The sequence below is a fragment of the Rattus rattus genome, chromosome 6 (assembly GCF_011064425.1).
Source record: "Rattus rattus isolate New Zealand chromosome 6, Rrattus_CSIRO_v1, whole genome shotgun sequence".
Taxonomy (NCBI): domain Eukaryota; kingdom Metazoa; phylum Chordata; class Mammalia; order Rodentia; family Muridae; genus Rattus; species Rattus rattus.
Window position 1 is genome coordinate 69357695 of NC_046159.1, and position 24362 is coordinate 69382056.

The 24362-nt window shown below is 39.9% G+C and overlaps 1 protein-coding gene across 4 annotated transcripts in view; it reads left to right on the forward strand.

The window, feature by feature from the left end:
* Ctnna2 (catenin alpha 2) overlaps window positions 1–24362 on the forward strand; it is a 1084017-nt gene that overhangs the window by 980414 nt on the left and 79241 nt on the right. For all 4 annotated transcript variants that reach the window (XM_032906324.1, XM_032906321.1, XM_032906322.1 and 1 more), the window contains one exon: window positions 5626–5826. In XM_032906324.1, the coding sequence (XP_032762215.1) occupies window positions 5626–5826 (201 nt within the window). The remainder of the gene's footprint in view (window positions 1–5625; window positions 5827–24362) is intronic.

The following is a 24362-nucleotide window of genomic DNA, read 5'->3' on the forward strand; positions in this document are numbered from 1 at the left end:
TGGTCAGAGGTAGGTCCATCTTTGTGAATGTAAGGCTGGCTTAGTCTATGTACAAACCGAGTTCCAGGACAGCTGGAGGTACGTAGAGAAGACTCTATCTCAAACCAATTAAAAACAAAACATACTTGAAAATCAAATTACTTAGCAAATGGGAAGTTAGGTAGGATAAAGTAATACTTATACCAATTCTATTAGCTATCTAAAAATGACCTGATTTAGCTGATCGAAAACATTTTTGTCATAACATGTTTTTAAGTAAGCATCTTCCCTTCAAATCTCCAAAGGTTTATTGATAACAGCATGCCCCCTCCCCCTTCTTCTTAGCTTGATCTCAAATGATATCCCCCTTCTCAGGTACCCCTCTACAAACCCCCATCCCACATCTGTCCTCTACCCCCTTTTCCTTGCCTCTATGAGGGTGCTCCCCCACCTTTATACCCTCTTCCACCCCACCATTCCAACAAGCCCATACGCTGGAGCATCAGACCTCCACAGGACCAAGGACCTCCCCTCTCACTGATGTCAGACAAGGTCATCCTTGGCTACATATGTATCTGGAGCTATGAATCCCTCCCTGTTCCCTCCTTGGTTGGTAGTCTATTCCCTGGGAGTACTGAGTGATCAGCCCAGTCTATATCGCTCTCCCTATGGGGTTGCAATCTCCCTCTGCTCCTCTAGTCCTTCCACCAGCTCCCCTGGTGGCGTCCCTGAGCTCAGTCTGTTGGTTGGCTCCAAGCATCCACATCTGCATTAGTCAGTTGCTGACTAAGCTTCCCAAGGAAAGCCACACCAGGTTCCATTAAGCAAGCATCTCCTGGCAACAGCAAGAAGGTTGGGGTTTGGTGTCTGCAGACAGGATCGATCCCAAGGTGGGGATGTTCCCGGGATGCCCTTTCCTTCAGCCTCTGCTCCATTCCCCCGACCCCATCTTTCCTTTGGACAGAAACATTTCTGGGTTAAAATTTTTGAGATGGGTGGGTAGCCCCATCCCTCGAAAGGGGACCGGGCCTATCTACTGGAAGTGTTCTCTTCAGGTTTCTATCTCCCCTTGACTGTGCATTTCAGCTAAAGTCATCCCAGTTGGGTCCTGGGAACCTCTCGCTTCCCTGGCGTCTGGGACCCTCCAGTGGCTACCCCAAGTTGTTTTTTAAAACATTAGATATCAATATGCTTTATAGTGTCATAAATGGACTTTTTCAGATTTTTGTAAAAGTATTAGTTGCAGAGAGATTAACAACATAATTGTCAGCCCTCTCTGCTTTGTAGTCTGTTGCAAAACACCATCTTTTCCAATTGCACAGAAAACAACAGCTAGCTTGTTCTTACAATGGTGTGTCACATCAAAAAAGTACCTAAATGTAAACACATGGTTTACACAGTATCCAGTTACTCCCTTTCAGGGCAGTATGTGATTGCCTGAATCCATCCCTGCAGGAAAGGAGGCTATGACAGCCAGCTTTTTGTATGTAAAATACAGTACAAACTTTCTTTTGAGTCAGTGTCTTCCTAGGGTGTCTGCTGAGGTGAGTTCACAGTAGATGATCAGGATCCCAGGGAAGGATGGTTGTGGGGAGTTCCTTAATAAAAATTCCTTCCATCAATATTTTTACACTTAGGAAAATATCAGCATTACAAATGTTTGCTTTTTGTAAGTTTAAGAAAACTGACTAGTAGGCAGCCTTTATAGATACCTTTATCATTTTTCCATTCTAACTTATAACTGAAAGTAAAAAAGAGAAGAATGTAGATATCAGAAACTTAGGGTAGGCAGGATGGCTTAGCAGGAAATGGCACTTGCTGCACGTGCCTGGTGACCTGAGTTCGAGTCCACACAAAGGTAGGAGAGAACTGAGTCCACAGAGTTGTCATCTGACCTCCCTACACATGCTGTGGCTTGATTTTCCTCCTAGACACAACAACAATAATAAACTAAAAGTGAAACAGAATGACTTAAACACACCAAGTCGTCTTATAGGGCAATATATTATGAGGTCAAAATTAATGTTTTGTGAATAGCAGATTATAGTTAGCAGTTTTTAAAATCAATCTCCTAAAGAACATACACCTACTTCCTTATGCTTGTTTTTATTAAACGTACTTTTTATTAATTTTAGGCAATATATTTTGTTTATGTTCTTCTATTTCTCTCTAGCTCTCTCACTGTCCGCCTACTAAATTTCATGTTCTCCCTCCCTCTCTTACAACCACCCAAAACAAAAAAGAAAAAAAGCAAATAAGACAAAAAGTGCCCCAAAAAACAAAACAACAACAACAAAACCCTCCCTCCTTTACACACATAAAACATGGAGTCCATTGGGTGGTAGCCAACTGTTCCTAGTCATGGGGCCTGCTCTGGAATTGTGGTTCCTACACTCAGTGACACTCCATTTGAGTAAACTGATTTTTTTTCCTTTGCCAGAATGTATCAATAGCAAATAGCTTCTTGGTTGCCAGGGACCTTGAGTCCACTTTCCCCTGTACAGGGCAGGGATCCTGTTTGAGTTGGACTTGTGAAGGTCTTATGTGTACTGCTGTCACAGGCTCTGTGTTTTCATGAGTGCTGAGTGCTTGGTTGAAAAGAGAGAAAGAAAGAAAGAAAGAAAGAAAGAAAGAAAGAAAGAAAGAAAGAAAGAAAGAAAGAAAGAAAAGAAAACAAAGTAGATAAGAAAGAAAGGATGGAAGAAAGAAAGAAATCTACATTGGAGCTTGGGATTTGCTGGATACTCATTTAAATTTTCCTCCTCTAGAAACTTGGAAATCAGAAGTATCCATAGAAACTTCGTCAATAGCTAATAATCCAAGCCTCCTAATAGTCATTGAATTTGGTTGCTATAATGTAAGCAGTTTATGTAAGACAGTGACAATGACAAGCAAGCTAGTTCTGTTGAAAGCATGTGCTCTTGTGTGTGTGTGTGTGTGTGTGTGTGTGTGTGTGTGTGTGTGTGTGTGTGTGTGTCGGGGGTTGTATATTCATCTTAGTCTGTTCAGTGCTATAAAAGAATTAGAAATCAGGTGACTTATTAAGAACATCCATCTGTATCTCACAGTAGTGGAGGCTAGAAAGGCTAAGATAAAGGTACTTGTGAGAGGTGCCCTCTCATAGATAACTGAACTCACTGCGTTCCCATGCTGTAAGAGGAAAGATCTCTCTGGCATATCTGGTAGAAGAGAACTAATTCCCTCACTCACCTCTTAGCACTGGGTCACCTCCTCAAGTTTTTATTTCTTAATGTTGGATCTCAGACAATATGACAACTTCATTCAAGCCTGGACGTGCAGGCCCGTAATCAAAGTTCTTAGGATGCTAAAGCAGGAAAGTCCTGAGTGCAAGATCTGCCTTGGCCACAGAGTAAGCTTAAAACCATCATGAACATCTTAGAGGAACTTTTCTCAAAATTGAAAACTAAACTACACTAAAAGCTAAAAAAACCTAAAAATAAAAGTAAAAGTAATGAGCGTTTACTGACCAATGAGTAATAACCTAGGTTCAGTCTTCAGTTCCACAAGTAAATAAATAAAAATAAAAACTATAAAATATCCTTATTATTTTCCATATCTGCTTCCTACTTCTATTTAACTACTTATTTATGTATTTAGCAATTCATTTAACTATCTTGTGTATCTATCGATCTATCTATCCATCTATCAATTCATCTATATATCTATCTACATCTACCAATCCATTCATCATCTATCTATTCATTTATCTATCATCATCTATCTATTTATCTATCGATCATCTATCTATCTGTTTGTCTGTCTATCATCTATCTGTATGTCTATCTAGCTAACAATACATCTATGTATCCATCTATGTATCTCTCAACTTTTTGTATGTATGTTTCAAGGCAAATTTGTGGGTGTCAGAGCACAACTTTCAGGAATCAGCTCTCTCCTTTCATCATCTGGGTTTCTGGCATAGAAATCATGTCATCAGGCTTGGTGGGAAGTGGTTTAATGGTGTGGAGGTGTCTCACTGACCCTTCTTAGTGTTAAATATTAACTAGAATATAAGAATAATGAAAATGCTTAAATCTATGCTTGATATTTCAATTTGTGAATTTGAGGCACGAGCATTCAGACACCACAGTTTCAGTTGTATGTATGTGTCTGTGTATAATTTTCAGCTTAAAATTATTTTCATTTTTCTTTACAGTGCTAAACTTGTGAGCATTCCCTTGGAATTGTGCTTTTCAAAAATACTCAAAAGACATAATTACTGTCTGACATCAGACAGGGAATTGAAATAGAACCTACTTGCTCCACTGGAAGAATGTGTCTTTCTCTATAGAATCAGTTCCATTCCTGCTTGCTTGTCTCCTACTGTGTGGTCCTTGACAGGAGAATAGTGCTTGCCTTCACTGTAATCTGCTGTAACATTAAAGACTGGATTCTACTTAAGTCGAGGGAACTCCACGATCTTTCCCCCTTAATCCATTTTCTCTGTGACTGTATCTTCCATCTGACATGTCCTACACTGTCATTTAAAAAGTTCCTCAATAAAAAGGTGGTCAACTGTTCCTTCGTGCATCTAAAATTTCAGTTCCTTTATGGTAGAGATATTTCCAGGTCTGATTGACATTTTGCCGGCTGTTTTGACTCCGCACACTTATTTATTTTTATTTCATATGTGGCTGAGTGCATATGAGTGCCCCGCGAGTATGTGGGTATCTGCAAAGGGCAAAGAGGATGTAGAATTCCCTGAGGTTGGAGTTATTGATGATTGTAAGCCAGTTAATATGGGTACTCGGAACTGAACCTAGCTTCATTCACTTCAAGATCAGCAAGCACTCTTAAGTGCTGAGTTACTTCTCCCCTCCCTGTCCATACCTCTCCACTTGATTCCTGCTCCTAGAAGTAAGCCTCAAAACAAGGGATTACCTTTTCATCAGTATGTTGCTTCCACCATCCCTATTAGCATTTCTTGAGAATGTCTTTGAAAGTCCCTTTCCCAGGTCTCATCTCAAAGCTGTCCTAGTATGGTTTTCTATTGCTATGGTACAACACTGAATAAAACGATCTTAGGGAGGTGAGGATTTCTTTGACTTCCAAATCCTGATCCTAGTTCATCCTTATGGGGAAATTCAGGGCAGAAGTTCAAAGTTGGAACCTAAAGACAAGAATTCAAGCACAGTCCATGAAGCCAACTGCAAGCTGCATGCCTACTTGCTTACCGTGTCTACTCAATTACATAACCCAGAACCAATTATATATCCCAGGGGTTGCACTGCTCAAGGTGAGCTGCGCCTTCCCACACTGAGCTTCAGTCATGGAAATGCTCCCTGGATGTGCACACAGGCCAATCCAATGGAAGCCACTCCTCCTACCCTGAGACTCCCTCTACCCACATGCATTAAGTTGACAAGAAGTAGCCAGCACAGCCAATGAGCCAGACACTTCCAAAGTTTCACCCAAACATCAGTGTGACAAACCTCTGGCTGGTGCTCTAGTTTCCCAACTACTATTGTAATTGTAAGGGATGCCCCTTAAATACCGTTTCATGTTATGGGTTATACAATTCAATTTTTAAGATGAGGACTCATAGGAACGATTGAAATGGTTTTAGACTGATCATTAGGTTCTTAGTAGTACAAGGTCATATAAAAATGTTTGTCCTCTTCCCAGAAAATCATATCTTGGAGGATGTGAACAAATGTGTGATTGCCTTGCAAGAGGGAGACGTGGACACACTGGATCGCACGGCTGGGGCCATACGCGGCCGGGCAGCCCGGGTCATTCACATCATCAATGCCGAGATGGAAAACTACGAAGCCGGGGTCTATACGGAGAAAGTGCTGGAAGCCACAAAATTGCTCTCGGAAACAGGTAAATATGGATGTTACATTTGCCCCAAATATCAGTGCTATAATTGATTTCTATATCTGAACACAGCAGTTACATTATCTTCTACCATCCTTGATTCATCCAATTTGTATGTATCTTAGGGCGTGTGGGAAAATGTGCATGCTCTTGGTACTTAAGTTTGTATTTGAGTAACAGAAAAAAATTGTATTACTTTCCATGTATATGTATTATTTTGTCATTTTCAAAGGGTAATATTATTTGGTTCTCACAAGAATTTTAGAAATAGGCAACAAAATTTTGATTTTTCAAGATTACAGATAAGAAAGTAGAAGTGTGAACCTGATAAGAGACAGGAATAAAGTCTCAAAACTACACAAAGTTTGGATCTGACTGGGGGTTGGTTTAAGTGTGAATCTCTTTTTCCTTATTTATTTATTTATTTATTTATTTATTTATTTATTTATTTAACATCCCAAATGCTGCCCCTTCCCAGTCTCCCCCTTACAGAGTCCCCCCTCACTTCTCTTCCCTTCACCTCTGAGAGGGTGGGCCCCTCCCCCTTGGGTGTTTCCCTGCCCAGATGCATCAAGTCTCTTCAGGGTTAGGGATGTCCTCTCACACTGAGGCCAGACAAGGCAGCCAAGTAAGTGTGAATCTCTACTGCATAGTTTCTTCAATTTCTTGAGAGAATTGAACCTAGAGGAAGAAGCTGGGATAACCAATGGGGATGTAGGAGGATAGATGTGAGATACTCAGCGTAACTTGGCAGCACTGCTGAAAGGGTTTAGCCTTTGAATATCTACCCAGCCTTGAATGTCCTCATTTAGCTCATGTTCTGTCCAGGGGGACTCATTGCTTAAGTAAAGTGCCTTGTGCAGCTGATTTTCACTATAATGACAGAAGATTAAGAACATATACAGCATGAACAAGGTAGTGGGTTAGTTAGTCATTGTTGAAGGAATATCTCTCTGTATGGTGCTATGTTCATGCCCTCATCTCTGATATAAGTTGATCTTTTTCTTTTTCTTTTTTTTTTAAGATATATTTATTTATTATATATAAGTACACTGTAGCTGTCTTCAGACACACCAGAAGAGGGCATCGGATCTCTTTACAGATGGTTGTGAGCCACCATGTGGTTGCTGGGATTTGAACTCAGGACCTCTGGAAGAGCAGTCGGGTGCTCTTAACCGCTGAGCCATCTCTCCAGCCCGATCTTTTTCAAATGTAAGGGTTTTAGCTAAAGTTCAACCATTTATCAGCATCCATATGAAGATCTTGCCATTGCCCTGAGATTAACTTTGAAACATTTCAAGATTCCTGTGAGTCTGAGGTATTGAATAGATGTTCATGCTCCTGTCACTATTATCCATTCACTCAGGACTTCATCCATTCTCCACAGGAAGGTGCAGTTGTTTCTACGATCTTCTTGTAGCTCTCTGGGGTGGGAAATGACATTCTGCCACTGAGCTAGCAAGGCATCCTGCAATACAAAATGTATCAAAGAACATGAATGTGTGTGTGTGTGTGTGTGTGTGTGTGTGTGTGTGTGTATTTGTTATTGTGTTAGACACTTAAGACCCTCATCCTTTGTAACTTTGTGTGCATGATGAAGGGTTGGAATGTCCAGAAAATGAGATAAAACTAGAGGAGAAAGAGAGAAATCTTTGTTTTTGATGGTGCTAAGAATTAGTGCTGAATTGGGTCAGGGCTATCCACACAAGTATCTTTCTCTTCCAATCCCAATGACAGCCCTACCAAGGAGTTTGCATATGGTCTTAGTGCACAATCAGACCCATAAAAATAGATATTTTTAAAGGGCCACACAGTGCTGTGATCCAAGACGTACATGTCAATAGCATGTTGTTTTGCTTAGGAAAAAAAAATATTTACAAAGGCTTTGTCAGCCTGGAAGCATGCAGGAAAAAACAAAAAGAAAATAAAAGCAAAACTCTAAAGTGCAAATCTTGTCTATTTTCTCTGAAATATGAGAAAAAAATGGAAGAGGGGAATGCATAGAGAGATTGCTCTTGTGAACCTAATACACTTAAAATAGAAAATAACAAAAATCATAGTCAGATATATCCATACTTTCATTGGCTCTGAGATAGCATTACTTTCATTCAAACACAATTCTTTCATGCAGTAGAGCAAGACAAATCAAGCTGGATATACAGTGTTTCTCACTTAACTTAAAGAAGGTAGGAACAGGGGCAGGAGAGATGATTCAGTGATCAATAGCACTTGATGCTCTTCCAGAGAACCCAAGTTTAGTTGTCTTATTGTGGGAGGGTCTCAACACTAGAAACTATAGTTCCAGATGTTCTGACACGTTCTTCTGGCCCCCACAAGCACACACACACACACACACACACACACACACACACACACACACACACACACACTAAATATTTAAAAAAATAGAATAAGACATTTTAGTCTGTAATTAAAAGATTTTCTAAACCCTTAAAAAAAGAGAAAGAGTCATCTCACAGTGGTATGGTTTGCCTCTGCTGGCTTCTTAGCTCAATTCTCATGTGAAACTGAACTTCTTGTGGCATACCTCACATATAACAGAAACACCCCTGATGCTGACTCTACATGGAACATCAAAGAAGGGCGTGGAGACAGGACTCTGCAGCTCAGGACTGGTGAAAACAGTTGGGTCAAGTGAAAGATACAGGGCACATTGGCAATTTATTTGTGACTTTGAGCTTGAAGAAAAATAACACAGTTGCTATTCCAAAGACACAGTACTTTCCTTATTGTCTCTGGCTACTTCAGCAACATAAGTGGCATCTTGGCATGGTTGCACAGACCTTTAATCCTAGTGCTTCGGAGGCAGAAGCAGGTGGATCTCTGAGTTTGAGACCAGACCAGTCTAGATAGCTACTTCCAGGACATCCAGGGCTACATGAAAAACTCTTGTCTCAAAACAAAACAAAAGGAGTGGTATTCAGTAGGTCATAATTTACTTAAAGGCAAGGACAGTCGCTTAGTTGTGGTAGAAAATGTAACACCAGTCATTCAAAGTCTAGAATTGTAAATAACTTTCTGGTTTGTTTCTTATTTAAAAACGAATCAAGGAAACAGAGCCATCCTCTTGAAGGTTGCTATTTTGAGGAACAGTGCTTACTTACGTATTGGGAAACCATTTAAAATTCTTGTGTCAGCCTTCACCAAAGGATATAGCTAAAGATGCCACTGGCTTTGCTCTCTTTCCTGTTGCTATTATAAAAGTACTTAATAAAAGCAACTTAATAAGAAAGTTTATCTTGACTCACAGTTTGGGGATATATTCTGTTATGGTGGAGGAAAATCAAGGTGACAAGGAATTGGGGTAGATGACCACATCAAATTCACTGTGAAAATCAGAGTGATGAGTGCTAGTGTTGGACTTTCTCCTTTTGATACAGTCAAGGATTTCTGTGTCAAGAACAAGATCAACCACAACAAAGATATGTCTTATCACTGTAAGGTAATCAAGAGTACCCCACAACCATGTTCAGGGGACACCATCTCCCTAGTGATTCTCAGTTCTTCCAAGTTCACAGTAAACTAAACCACCATACCTTCTTATTAGAGATGGTAATGTCTCATTCCTCATTGGATAAAGTAGATGAGCAGGACATAAAGGATTCCATTTTTAAGAACTTATTGAAGGGTCCTAGGAAAATAACGAAACAGAGAAAAATGCAGTAAATACTTAAAAGATGTATAAAATCTTTTGCCTCTCTAATTTTCTCTTTTTTGAATATGTGTGTGTGTGTGTGTGTGTGTGTGTGTGTGTGTGTATGAGAGAGAGAGAGAGAGAGAGAGAGAGAGAGAGAGAGAGAGAGAGAGAGAGAGATTTTATAAAAACCTAAAGTTGTTGGCATGAATATGGAGAAAAGTGTTGGCCAAAAGCTGACCGGTGGATGTGGAATGCACTTGCTTAGACTAGACACAGGGCTTAGAGGAGGATCATGCATGGTTCTGTGATAATTGTTAAACAGAATTTATTTGGGTTATGTATGTAAGATGTATTGGCTCTATGAGTGTTTGTCCTAAGGAGACAAGGAGCCTCAAAATATGATCTATGCATAAAACTCATGTCTGATTTCTACATTTTTATTTAAAAAATATGACATATTACATCCTGCTGGCCTTGATTAGACACTGTAATCTCTGGAATTAAAGGAAACTAGGTACCTGATGTAATGATACAAATTTATCAGTTTAGGAGTGTCACATGATTAGGATTACAGGACTTCTTCTTATTCAGGCTATGTAACCTTGAGCCTGTCAGTCATTGCTTCAGGCCTCAGCTATCTTGGCTTGCAAATAAGTCTGACTAAAGCAATCACCTTTTCTCCCAAGCCTATCATTGTAATCTGATGCATTTGTTAGTATTTCTGTGTGTTTTTTAATTTTAAGATAACATTGGTTTCCCCTTCCCTTTCCTCCTTCCAAACCCTGTGATCTCTTTGCTCTCCTTCAAATTCATGGGCTTTCCCCCCACCCAAGTAACCGTTGCTATTTGAATATTATATACATCTATTCCTAAATATAACCAGCTTAGTCTGTATAAGGTTACTCAAATGTATGTTTTCAGGATAGATCATTTGATACTGGATAACCAGTTAGTGTGATCATCCCTGGAGAAGACTATTTCTTCCACTCAGCATTCCTCAGTTGCCTGTAATTCTTTGTGTGGGGTTGAGGCCTCATGGTCTTCCCCATTCACTTTGGCATGTCTATTGTTGTGGTCCTTGTTCATTTTATGTTTACGTAGTCATGTTGGTTAGGCTATATGGGCATAGCTTCTGACATTAATGGAAAACTCAATCTTACAGTAAACTTCCTGTCCCCATGGCTCTTACAATCTTTCTACTCCACCCTTTGCTATGTTTCGTGAACCTTAGGTACAGAAGTTTTGTAAATGTGTCCACGGGGAATAGGTTCTCTAAATCTGCATTTTGATTGGTTGTGACGTTCTGTAGTGGTTTCCATCTATTGAAATTAACTTTCTTTGATTCCTTCTTTTCAGTAGATGTTAAGCCCAATTAGTGTGTTGTTATCACCAAGGTATGAAAACTGTTCTTGTCTATTTGGTGTTTTTTGCTTTCTAGTATGTGGGTAGGTATGTCTTTCTCTAGTTTGGAAAATTTTTCTTCTATGATGTTATTGAAGATCTGGTTTCTGCCGTTGACTTCAGGTACATTGTCTCTCTCATGCTTGCCTAGAATTGAAAAAGTTTTTGTTTTTGTTTAAATATGTCCCACATTCCCTGTATGTTTCTTTTCTGCGTTTACAAAAAGCTTTTCATATTTTTTGCTTATTTAGTTTAGATCCTCTAATTTATCTTTGAGTCCTGATACTCTTGTTTGATTCGTTTGACTTGTTGATTAGTTAGGTTTTGCAATTCTATTTTCATTTCAGCTTGTCTTCTTTAATGCTTCTCTTTCCTGGTTGTTTTCTATTCTCAAGTCCTAGATTGTCCCCACTGTTTCCATCAGCCCTTTTGGAGAACACTCAGGTATTTATTCTCCTTAATTTCTTTCTCTTTAATTTCATACAGCTGTTTTTTTTTTTGTTGTTGTTGTTCTTTTTTTTAAACTCCTTGAAGTCTTAAATGAAGTTCTTCTAAATCTTTTTCCTTAGTATTTATCTATGTACTTCTCATTGGTTCTCATTTCTACAGAACCAGAGGGTTTTGAAGACAAGATATTGGCTGCATCTTTCATATGGTTATTATTCTTGTGTTGAGGTCTAAGATTTTTGTGTGTATGGGTGCACTTCAGTGTTTGTGTGTGTATGTGCATGTGGCAGGGGTGGGTGGGTGAGCTCTTCATCATATATGGAAAGAGTGAGAAGGTATGTGGGTGGGTTGGGCCCAGAAGGTCGAATGAAGTTGGGTAGGCAGAGAGTACTGGGCTGGTGTGTAGGTTGTACCTCCTGATCCACACCTATGAAGTGGGCTTAAATATGGTTGGTTGGGAAGATTTGAGGTGGAATGGCAGGGGGGGCCTATGGATTGACAGTTAGGTAGCTAGTGTCCTTGCAGAAACCTAGAGGTGGGTTGCAGTGCAGCTATACAGGTATGCCAGACTGCGCAGAAGCACTGGATATGGGGTCAAGACCAGATCTGATGGGTTTGGGAGAAGGTGTGAATCAAAGTGTCAATATTTTCCCAGCGAAGGATGTGGGTTATCTGGATAGTACACAGAAAGGTGTGGGTGGCGTCAGTTCAGGAAGTTCCCGGTGGAATCCAGTCTTTCTTAAAAATAAATAAATAAACAAACAAACAGACAAGCAAATAGTTCTCTGAGACTTGAATATGATGTGCTTTGATTATGTCTACCAAGGGTGTCTTTTCAGATTTACAACCACTTATATACCCAAATTTGAGTCAAAATTCATCATCAGCAAAACAAAAACCCCATCATTTTCTGCTGCCTAAATGTGCTCTTTCCACTGAGCATGGTTTATTTACTATAGAGACACTTTTAGAGAAAACTGCCTTTCTCTTGTCCATCAGCTAACGCTTACAATTAGCTTCAGAACCAGTGTTGGGAATTCATTTTGATCTCCCCTCTAGCTCTTACTCTTTCTGCCCCTCACCTTCTGACACATGTTTTGTTTAGTATTTAACCACTTTTCTGTATGAGCTTATCAAAGTTTGTCCATAATGTACATTTTATTTTACAAAGAGAATAGATGGGTAGTAAAGTGACATCAGAGGGACGTAAGGGGACTAGAAGGAAGAAGGGTGACCTTGAGAAGATAAAACAGGGAAAGTTTCAGGGCTGGGGAGATAGCTGTCAATCAAGTATCATTTAAAAATTTAGGACTGAACTTTCATGCTTACTCCCATGTAAACATTTCAGGTGCAGTAGTGAATGTTTATAATCTCAACTTCAGTGAAGTGGAGACAGGTAGGTTACTGGGGCTTAGTGGCCAGCCAGAGTAGTTTAACTGGTGACCCTGGGACTTGCTTAGCAGCCAGTGTAGTCTAACTTGTGAGATCTAGGCTGAGTTACAGACACCATTTCAAAATTAAAAGGTACATTGTGATTGAGGACGACAGCTGACATCAATCTCTGGGCACCAGACATACTGCATAATCATAAAAACACAGGAGTGTGAGTCCACATATACACACATACACACTTGTACACACACACACACACACACACACACACACACACACACACACACACACACCCCTAAATTGTCAGGTGTACTTTTATATCTCTTCGGACTTGGATTAGCTATTTTGTGTGTTTTTGTTAGATTCAGGACCTTTAGATAGAAGGCCTTATGTGGCAGGTACTATTCTGGCCTGAAAAAATAAATTGGTCCGAAGTGGAAACTTAAGGGTTCTTTTGAAATTCAATTGGATGGTGTTTTGGTGGGATACCTATGAAAGACTAAAACCAACTCATGAAGGAACATTTTGCTGAAGCAGACACAGGAAAGAGAATGTTTTGCTAAAGGAGTCTTTGCTAACAACATGCATGTATTGGTCCGCTTTACATTGTGGAGTTGAGCTGCATTTGTTGGGACTTCATAGAGAGAAATGCACCAAAACCTCTGGTGATGTGCTGCAGTTTTTTGTCGCTTCCACATACTTTAGCTGATTGACGGAATGATGTCAGCTGAGACAGATACTCCTGTTGAGGCAAGACATGTGTTGAGGGAAGACCGGTAGAAGACGCATGATGTTTGGAGGATATAAATAGGACTTGTCAGACAGTGACAGAGGTCGAATTTATAGGCTTGTTTATAGAGCTAGCTGAGCGATGATGGTGGGTCTTGTATCTTCACTGATCTTTGTTTCTCTGAGAGAGGCACAGCTGAGACTTTCTCCTGGCCTTCCTCCTGGGCTCTCCTGCTAGCTCCAGCCAAGGCTGTGGCCTGGCTGTTTCTGGTATGTAGAGTCCCTGCTTCTGATTCATGGTTTACCAAACTGGACTGCTGGTGTATCCATGAAGTGCTCGTGCGTGGATCAAGCCGTCACTGCTAACATGTGAACTATACTGCCGATTTCCACTTCCCCATATCTTTTCTTTCCCATCATCCCTGGCGAGCAGCGGGCTAAAAGAGATGTTAAAACTTTTAAAAACCATCAATAAAAATAGGTTTAAAAAATTAAAGTTACGTTTGTCTTTGGGTTGGTGACAGAATTCTCAGTACAATGTAGAATATTCAACAAAATCATTGTCAGTGACCCTCTAGATGCTTGGAGCAACTCCTCCCCCCTACCACCCAAAATTCTTATAGACAAAAGGTTTGTAAACATTGCCAGGTATCCTGGGGTGGGGCTAGATTGGGGCAAAAAACAATATTTATTATAAGGCACTACGCTAAGGTAGCCACAAATATCCTCTAACAGATACAAACATAAGCAGGGTATAAAGAAATATTTCACTGTAGACACAGACAATGAGGAATGTTGCAGCATGGGATATATGAAAAAGAGGTTTTATTCAAGGACAGAGTTTTCAGAAGGCCTTGACCAAACAGGACATGGCTAGAAAAAATGTTCACAAGTGTGGACCATTTACACATATGAATGTATGCAGGGCACTTGGCTGTAGTGAGATTCCTATTGTGCTACCTGACTGCTTTCACTGAGTACCTAGGAAATGGAAAGGTACCCTAAGAATGACAGACTCATCTGCAGCTTATGTCCCACAAATCATTTCTCTTCCTCAGCAGTGCCAATGTTTTTGGCTTATGAGTAATTTCTGTGTTGCTATGAGCACTGAGTCAAATTTAAGAAAATAATTTTGTGGATTCTAGTATGGTAAAGTTGTAGGGGTTCATTACATGGAAGATTTACCTATTTGTGATAAAACTAATGTGCGTTGATGAAAGCACAATAACAGAGATCTGCAGCAGGCCCATTAAATACTTAAATGGCATATTTTCTGGCCCCAGTCAATAAAACCTGAATTATAACAAATTGCTAACAGCTTGGTTGTGAGTGCATGGTTGAGCAGACTCATCTTCTGACTTTCCATTTCCAAAGGCAAGCTGATGCAGGAGACATGGGGCCCACAAGAGCACCCAGGGCTAGCATACTGAGTTATAAGCAGAGTCGCTCCTTCCAAACTATTCAGATTATTTTAAAATGTCACTTTTGTAATACTGAGATCTCGTGCTAGTCTTTGGGAATGTGTATGTAACACGATTGAGAGAGTAGAGAGAGCTTTGGGAGTCTGCCAGCTGTTTCTTCTTCTAAGAGGAGGTATAAAAGGGAAGGAGAGAGTTAGGGAGGGAGGGAGGGGGAGAGGGAGGGAGAGGAGAGGGAGGGAGAGGGAGGGGAGAGGGGAGAGGAGAGAGAGAGAGAGAGAGAGAGAGAGAGAGAGAGAGAGAGAGAGAGAGAGAGAGAGATTTGGTTGGCTGTTTTGTCTTTGGTCTTCTTGTCATTTTAAGGAGCCAAGCCAGGGCCTTGTGCACGGTGGCAAGTCCTGCATGGCTGATCTATTTCTGTCTCTTGAATCCCCATTGGCAATAGATGATCATTCTATCTTATTAATTACATTGAACAAGTGATTAAAATTTTATTATTTTAGATAATATATATGATAGAGTAACAGGCATAATATAATTCCATGCTTTATAACCTACATTTAAATAGTAGAAGGAGGCAATAGGACAAGAGAAGGTACTGGGAGGGCCTATGATCAGAACACGTGTTGTAAATGTATATAAATGCTCTGATAGCTGACATTATATATTATTAATATATACTTAAACTTAAAAAGATGTAAGATCTTTGACATGATTCTGTATGCTTTCCATAGAAGATATTAAAGGACCAACAAATAGCACTTACACTAGAAATAGTATTGAAGCATCCATTCATTTATAGCAGTTTAGGTGGTAGAGTGGATTCAGGATGGAATTCATAAAACTCAAGCACCTCACTACTGCTTACCGACATCAACAGTAACCAAATTTGTTAATGCTCTAGGATAGAGTTTTCTGTGTGGCCTAATGTTTTACCATTTGGACATGGTCAATGTTATTAAGCTTGGAATAAGTACAGTGCTGTCCATGCCTTCTGAATTTGTTTAGTCACCATGACCAATCCCTGATAAACCTGCTGTTTAAAGCCTCTGCCCCTTCTGGGTGAGATCATCATTTTACTTCCAACATAACACATCCACATGTCTTCCACTGTTGCCCTTGTAAGGTTCTATATTTCCTCCACCTCAACATTTGTTTATTGAACATTGCCTTTAATATCTAACTTTAGTCTCAACTGGAAACAAGAAACAACTTCATTAGTGCCTTTACATTAAGTATGTACTCTTCAGGATATGGGATGCACTTAGACCATATTCAGTTCAGAGAGGCTGCTCTTCATATGTGTATCTATTATTTGTGATGGGATTACCACATTAATATTAGTATCTATCTATCTATCATCTCTCTATCTCTCTACTTATATCTCTTTATTTGTATCTTTCAGTAAATATGATGTAAATATGCATACAAATGCACTCTAGACTCGCAGCTCCAAATTTTTAGATCGAGATTTTGTTTCCTTTTCACTTTCTTCATATCAGTGGGAAGCAATCTTACTGGTTTTTTAGGCATATTTAGTGGGATTATGTTTTATGCCTAGACAGATTTAGATGACCTGCCTTATCTTTGTAGTTGGATTTTAGCAGGAAGAGTACAAAAGTAGGTCAATTTCGGAATAAGTTGGTGGGGTATCTTATTAGAAAGACAGGACTGGTAGAGAAGACCATTAAAATATAAGTCAATTCTCTAATGGTGACCTTCAAGTTAGGTTATGAAACTAATGGATTTCAACAGCTATTATGACTGACATTGCTCAGCCTAGACATCCTAATATATTTTAAATGTATTGTAACATAACCCTTACTACTAGTGTAAAACATTTTATTCTCTCCTGAAATGTCAAATTGATGGTGATGTGGAGTAAGCCTGTTACTTGCAGGTAGCTTTAGTATTTGCGATAGTGTGAAGAGATATGGAAGGAAGAAGAAATTTCAATCACTAGATAATCTTTAAAGAGGTAATACGTGGTTTCTTTTTCTTACCTTCCCCAAATGATAGATACCTTCAAGTTGTACATGTTACAGAGATTTGACTGATAGCCGTTTTTTGGCTTTTCAATAATACTTTGTGCATATACATACACAAGAATGTACACACCCCAGCACAGTGAGTTAGGTCAGAGGACTACTTACAGGAGTTGGTTCTCGTTCCATCATGAGCATCCTGGGATATAATAGTTTCTGTCAAACTGATAAAAAAACCTAGACACACCTGGGAAGATGTAATATCAATTGAAGGATTGTTCCCATCACTCTGGCCTGTGAGCATGTTCTAGGAGGCATTTACTTGACAGTTGACTGATGTTAAAGGCCCCAACCCTAGATAGGTAGATCTGAGCTATATAAACAAGCTAGCTGAACGAATCAGGGAAACAAGCCAGTTAGTAGTATTCTCTGTGGTCTCAGCTTCAGTGCCGTGTGCAGGTTCTTATCTTGAGTTCTTGCCTTGGCATCCATAGATGATGGACTGAAAAATGTAAGCTAAAACACACCCCATGGTCTTAAGTTGCTTTAGGTCATAGTGTTTAGGGCAGCAACAGGCTATCAAAGTAAACCATGAAGACTGAGAATTGTCTGGTTTGGTGGCAATGGCCTGCTAAGCCATCTCACTGGTCCACTGTTTTTTAATATAAGATTTATTACCCTATCTTGAAAGTAAATATTGAATTCATTTTTATATAAATACTTATATAAATATATGCGTGTGTGTGTGTGTGTGTGTGTGTGTGTGTGTGTGTATACGTGTACATGTGCTATGTGTGCACAGGAGCTCACAGAGGCCAGAAGAGGTATCTGATTTCCTGGAACCAGAGTTACAGATGGTTGAGAGTCATCTTGTAGGTGCAAGGAACTGAATCTAGATTCTGAGCAAGAGTAGCAAATGCTTTTTACCTACTGTGCCATCTTTGCTGCAGAATATGGGCTTCCTAATGCAGAGAAAAAAGCTTGCTTACGATACTGACCACTCCCCCAGCATTGCATTCTTGCTTTCAGGGTAGAATTAGGAGGGCAGATACCTTCTGTCTCTAAAGAGGAAAGCTATACTGTAGGAGAGAAACCACTTATTTATGAACCCAAGAGCTTATAGAGTAGTCTGTTTACAGATGTCCACTTTTCTCCTTGGTCTGGGGGGAATGTTTGATGTCAGTTTAAACAAATTTCCTGTAGAAAAGAAGATTATTTATTTATTTATTATTTATTTTTACACTCCAGATTTTATTACACTCTCGGTCCACACTCCTAATGTTCCACATTCCACACCTCCTCCCCGCCCCCTCCCACCATGTCTCCACAATGATGTTCCCATCCTAACCACCCAACCAGACCTCTAAACTACCTGGGGCCTCCACCCCCTTGAGGGTTAGGTGCATCTTCTCTGACTGCATCTCAACTGGTATATTCTGCCTGGCTGGTGGTCCAGTGTCTGTGACATCATGGGGGGTGGTGTGTGGGGGGGTCCAGGTTAATGGAGAATGCTGGTCCTCCTACAGTGTTGTCCTCTTCCTTAGCTTCCTCTAGCTTTTCCCTAATTCAACCAGAGGGGTCAGCAGCTTCTGTCCATTGGTTGGGTGCACATATATGCATTGGACTCTTTCAGCAGCTTGTTGGCTCTTTGGAGGGCAATTTTGATCGGTCACATTTTGTGAACACCCCATAGCTTCAGTAATGGTCTTAGGTCTTGGGGCTTCCCCTTGAGCTGGATCCCACTTTGGGCCTGTCACTGTACGTTCTTTTCCTCTGGCTCATCTCCATTTCCATCCCTTCATTTCTTTTAGACAGGAAGAATTCTGGGTCAGAGTTTTGACTGTGGAATAACAACCCCATTCTTCACTTGACGCCCTGTCCTTCTGCTGGAGCTGGGCTCAACAAGTTTCCTCTCCCCACTGTAGGGCATTTTATCTAAGACTCCCTTGGATTTCTGAGAGTCTCTCCCTTCCCAGGTGTCTGGTACATTCTGGAGGGTCCTCCCAACCTCTTTCCTCTCGAGGTAGCCTGTTTCTATTCTTTCTGTTGGCCCTCAGGGCTTCAGTCCTTTCCCCCACCCAATATCAGATCATGTTCCCTTCTCCCCCTACCCGCAACCCTTTCCTTCCCCTGTGCCTCCCTCCCTCCCCCTAGTGGTTGCTTTCTTCTCCCTCACAAGTGGAACTGGGGCATCCTCGTTTGGGCCCTTCAACTCGTTGATCTTTTTGGATTCTGTGGACTGTATCTTGGGTATTCTGTATTTTTTTTTTGGCTAATATCCACTTATTAGCGAGAACATTCCCTTTTAAGAGTCTTCCTCAAAGAAGTCTGTAGCTTGCCTCTTAGTTTTCTGCGTGAAATATTTGCTAATGTGTATCTCTTGGGAAAATGGAGTCCAACAGCTCTGTCCAGGTTATTTCACTGTCTGGGAATTCTGTCAAGTTACTCTTTGAATCAGGTTATAGGTAGTTTATTCCTAGAGATTCTTAACTGTGTAGTTCACACAAACATTTTTCTCTCATTGGCTTAGTCATTAACTCTAAGTTCTGCTATGATTCATATGCATCCTGCTCACTCAGCAGAGGGTTGAAAGAGCCACCCAGAAAAATACAACTTAAGGAAAAAAAAGTACAATATAGCCACATTACAAGGGGTTCTGGACATGTGCATGGAGTTTGGGTAATCTGGACCAGGAAACCACACACAGTTGTATATTCCTATGTTGTGAATTCATACCTGTCTGTGAGTCCTTTACTAGCACTCACCAACTAAAGAAAAACCTGCAAAAGGCAAGGTGTCAATTTCTAGCAATGCATGAAACACAGTATGGACTCAGTGCCCTGGGGTGCAGTCAGGTCATGCTACTTTGTCATTTCAAAGGTACCCATGACCAAGGTCTGTGTTGGTGCCTGTGAAGTAGGAGAGGGGACTGTGAATGTTGTCAAATACTGGGTTGGTAGCAAGCATGTATTTATTTCATAAACTAAAGCAGTGATGTGACCCATCACCTATATTCCTTCAAGAGGAAAGACACTATGGCGACACCACGTACTTGACCAGAAGAATAAGAAAACCATGCTGAGAGTTGCTCACTGGGAGGCAAGTGGTTGTGCATTGCTAGAGACCTTGTGAAATAGTTTTGATTAGGAAAGCTGGATAGCTGTAAATGTACCCAGGGGGCCTGAGATAGCTCATGTGCATAGGATCTAGGGAAATGCTATTTGTCATGGTCAAATGACATCCCCTCCTGGCTTGCTTTTCTATTTCACTTGCTTTCTTATGTCTTCCTTCTCTGTGAAGTTCTAACCCTCTACCACATCAGCCAATTCCACTTCTCTTTTTCCCTAGAGCATCAATCATTTATTTGGCTCCTTTATAATGCACAGCATTTGAAACTCCCTAATTTATGCATTTTATAATACATGTCTATACATGTTTTTCTTGTTCTCTCTGCCCTCTGCACATCTTTCTACCTGTGCACATGTATTAATTTTAATCAAATTTTAACCCCTTGAGATCTGAAACCATCTGCTCATCTCCCGCAGTTTGGATGGGAGTTGAAGCTGAAAATTGTTTATTGATATAAACTTAAAACCATAGTAAAACGGTGCTTGTTTGCAGAGACGTTTTATCTTTTCTTTTAAAATTACATATTTAATGATCAGAATCGGAATCTTTAAAATCATGCGTAAGAAATTCTCAGCCAGTGTTTCACTGCATCTTAATGCAATCTAAGTATTTAAACCTCGCAGATGCCAAATTAAACTGTGTTTATCAAGCTAGGTTTTGACGAACACTGTAAGCTAAATCAGGCTCTGCATTCAACTCTTTATTCAATATTCCTCAAGGTTCAGAATTAAATGTGCCATCCTTCCTCCTGGAGTTATAAACCATTTGTGATTATTTTTGAAATGCTTATTTTAAACTATACGAAAACCTTCCAAGCAAGCAGTTTCTTTCCTTGGGGAAAGGAATTTGTGTCTAGACAAGAGCAGATGGATGCGCCCCGATTCTCTCAGGGTAGTCACCGTGAATGGAATTTAGAATTACTTTTTTTGTGTGTGGTTTTCTTCTTCTAGGCAGTCCTTTTTCATCTTTTATCAAACAATTCAGCTCATGGGTTATGTATGGCCTTCTGGAACTCGGATTTGGTTTTGATGTTTGAAATGTACATTATAATTTTCTAAACATGAATGTATGAAAATGGCAGCCTTTAGGAACTCCCACTGAGAGAACAGATGACTGACACTGATGAAAGGAAGCCCAAAGAGGATCTGCTAGAGGAGGACTGGCTAGGCTGGTGATTGTGGTTATCTGGAAAGGTAGAAATAGTTGATGAATATTTGTAAGGGAATAAGGAATAGACTCAATTGGGCCACTTTGCCCATGTTCCTGAAATCTGACACTAGGTGTCTTCCAGAGAGAGAGAGAGAGAGAGAGGAAGAGAGGGGGCGGGATGGAGAGGGAGAGGGAGAGGAGAGGGAGAGGGAGAGGGAGAGGGAGAGGAGAGGGGAGAGGGAGAGGGGAGAGGAGAGAAGCCATAGTCACCTATGAGTGAAGTACTGAATTTAGACAAGTACTTCAGTTTTGTTTCCACATTGCCTTTTCCATATGTTTAAAAAGGATTAGAAGTAATTGATTTAATAGTTAATTTATATCAATTAAGATATAGCATGTAACTACAGTGGTATAAGTTAGAGATAGGTAGAAGTAATTTTACATGAGTCTCAGATCAAATGGGCAAGTTTTCTTGGAAATGATATTTTGTTTGTACTGAAGGAACTGTGTGATTCTTCCTTTGTGTTTTGTAAGCCATCATTGTTTTTCCAAAAGTAAACACTGAAATGTTCTTTCTCTCATGAACCTGATGAGGTCATAACCAAACACAATATTTAGTATTGTCCATGGCAATCAAGATAAGACAAAAAAGCTAAGAGAGAATGGTTTTACAGTGTCTGGAGGTAGATGTATAGAAAATCCTTTATTAAAAATGAGCATCCACAGGGTGACACTGGTCTAAGAGAAGAGAGGAGCAATAGTTGAGATATCTTTATTTTTAAGATAAACTATGCCAGCTCCAATTTTCATATTGTGTGTGTGCGTGCGTGTGTGTGTGTGTGTGTGTGTGTGTGTGTGTGTGTGTGTGTGTGTGTGTTCCAAATGTGTATATGTATCCACAGAGGCAAAATAAACACTCAGATACCCTGGAGCTGGTGTTACTGGTGGATGTGAGCTGCCTGACAGAGGTGTAGGCAAAGGAAGCTTTCCTAACTGCCTCTGCAACTTCTAACCTGCCTCTCTGCCTCTGTAATTTCAGTGTGTCCCCAACTGAAGTCCAGGTTAGTTCAGAATCAAATATCAGGGTTAATTATGAAAAAGTGCTTGGAATAGCCAAATATACCCTGAAGACAGATTAAGTGTAGCTTCTGCAATTAACAAAAATGTAACACACTTGCTAGCTACCATTTACTAATAGTTTTCCTTTGGGCAGAGCATATAGTGTATAGGCTAGTTATTACTGTATACTGTATTTATCAACCCCAATTTAGTCCTTTTTGTACTGTGATTACAGTGTCATAGTATCTGTCATAGTATCTGTGAGTTGTGGAATTGCAGTAAGTTTGTTATGGGCCAGCCCTCAGGAATCTCTGAGGAGCCTGAAGTCAATGTTGCTCTTGCTGTGTCAGTTCATGAATTGATAAGTAAAAGATGCACATGGTGTGGGGACACCCCTAGATTTGTGTTTCCCTTGAGACATCACACCTTTGCATCTGTTAACCACAGGATTCTCTAAGTCCTTTGCCATTGTAGCCTATTCTAAATGGCTCATGTCTTAATTAGGGTATCTATTTTGATAAAACACATAAGCAATTTGTGAGGAAAAGGATTCATTTTATCTTACACTTCCACATCTAATCTATCATTGAAGGGAATCTGGGCAGAAACCTGGTAGCAGGAACTGAAGCAGAAGCCATGGGGAAAGAAGCTATTACTTACTGGTAATAGCTTACATGGTCTGCTTTTTTACACTACTCAGGACCATCTCCCCAGGGTGATTACATGGTTAGTGGGATAGGCCCTCATCTGTCAATTAGCAATCAAGAAAATGCCCTATACACTCGCCTATAATTAATCTGACGAAAACATTTTCTCAATTGAGGCTCCCCTTTCCAGGTAACTTTATCTTGTATCAGTTGACAAAAATCTATGCAGTTGGGGCAGCTCACCAGAAAACATCTGACTTTATTCAGAATAATCATCCTAAAGAACAAGGAAGAGAAGTAAGCTGGACATTTAGCTGTTTGTTTAAATTTGTCTCAGAAGTTCTGCATTATGTCCTTTGTTATATTCTGTTGACTACAGAAATGTTAGTGGTTCCAGCCCATGCTCACATTTGAGAGACAGAAACATTAAGAGAGGATGTTGGGCGAGGGGGCTTTCTTAGATCCTGCCTTATCACACACATATAGTAAGTGTATACTGGTGTGAGACACAATGATGAATAACATGAGTAAGATATGATGACATGTATGGAAAAAATCCAATTAACATGAACTATATAGCAACTTATTCAGTTTTTGGACCATGATATGTGTGTGTGTGTGTGTGTGTGTGTATGTGTATATATATATATATATATATATATATATATATATATATATATGGATTGTGTTTAAAATGGAAAAAATTAAATTAGCAGAGCTAGACAGTAAAGTAAGGAAAGGTTAAGATTGGCTTAATGTGATTAGAAAAGTGTTTCTAGAAGAAAATAGACAGAATGTTTGCAGAAATAAAACGTGCATGTAATTAAGAAGTCACAATGTGTATGTCAAAGGGGGGAAACTTTATTACCATTTTTTAGGAAAAATTACATTATCCTTGGTGTAGAGATTAACAACTAATTATATGGAGTCATAGGAGAGCCTACATAGCCAACCAGCATAAAAGGTACAACTGATTGCAGTATGCAGATTCAAACCTAGATATCAAAGATCCAGAACTTGGAAAATCCTGTAGTCTTCAAGTATTTTGGCACTCCAAGAGGCCATTTCCACTGACAGGGGGCTCCATTTGTTCTCTGTGGAGCTCATGGGTCCATAAGTACATGTAGAAATAAAACAGTATTCATAAGGAAGGTTTACAGATTTAATCATTTTGACTTATTGTAATCAGCAGAAGGTGTCGGTGTCAACATTCTTAAAAGGATTCTGACCTTATGATTTCGAAGGTTATCTTTGTTGGCTGAGGTTGGGACTTCCTCTGAAAGTTTTCCAATGATACAGAATTATGAAGATCTTAACTAATGTCATGGGTATGAGTCATCTATAGTTTTTGACTAGGGTTAAGAGTATTTATTGACAGGCCACAGGTGTGGTTTGGCTTCATGCTTCTACAAAGGTGATAACTTTGAACTTCAGACTCAAATTAACTTCTCACCACATGTTTCACAGATAGGCATGAACCATGGAAGCACCAAAGGCATGTTCCCTCAGGCGAAGTTAGACCTTTGGT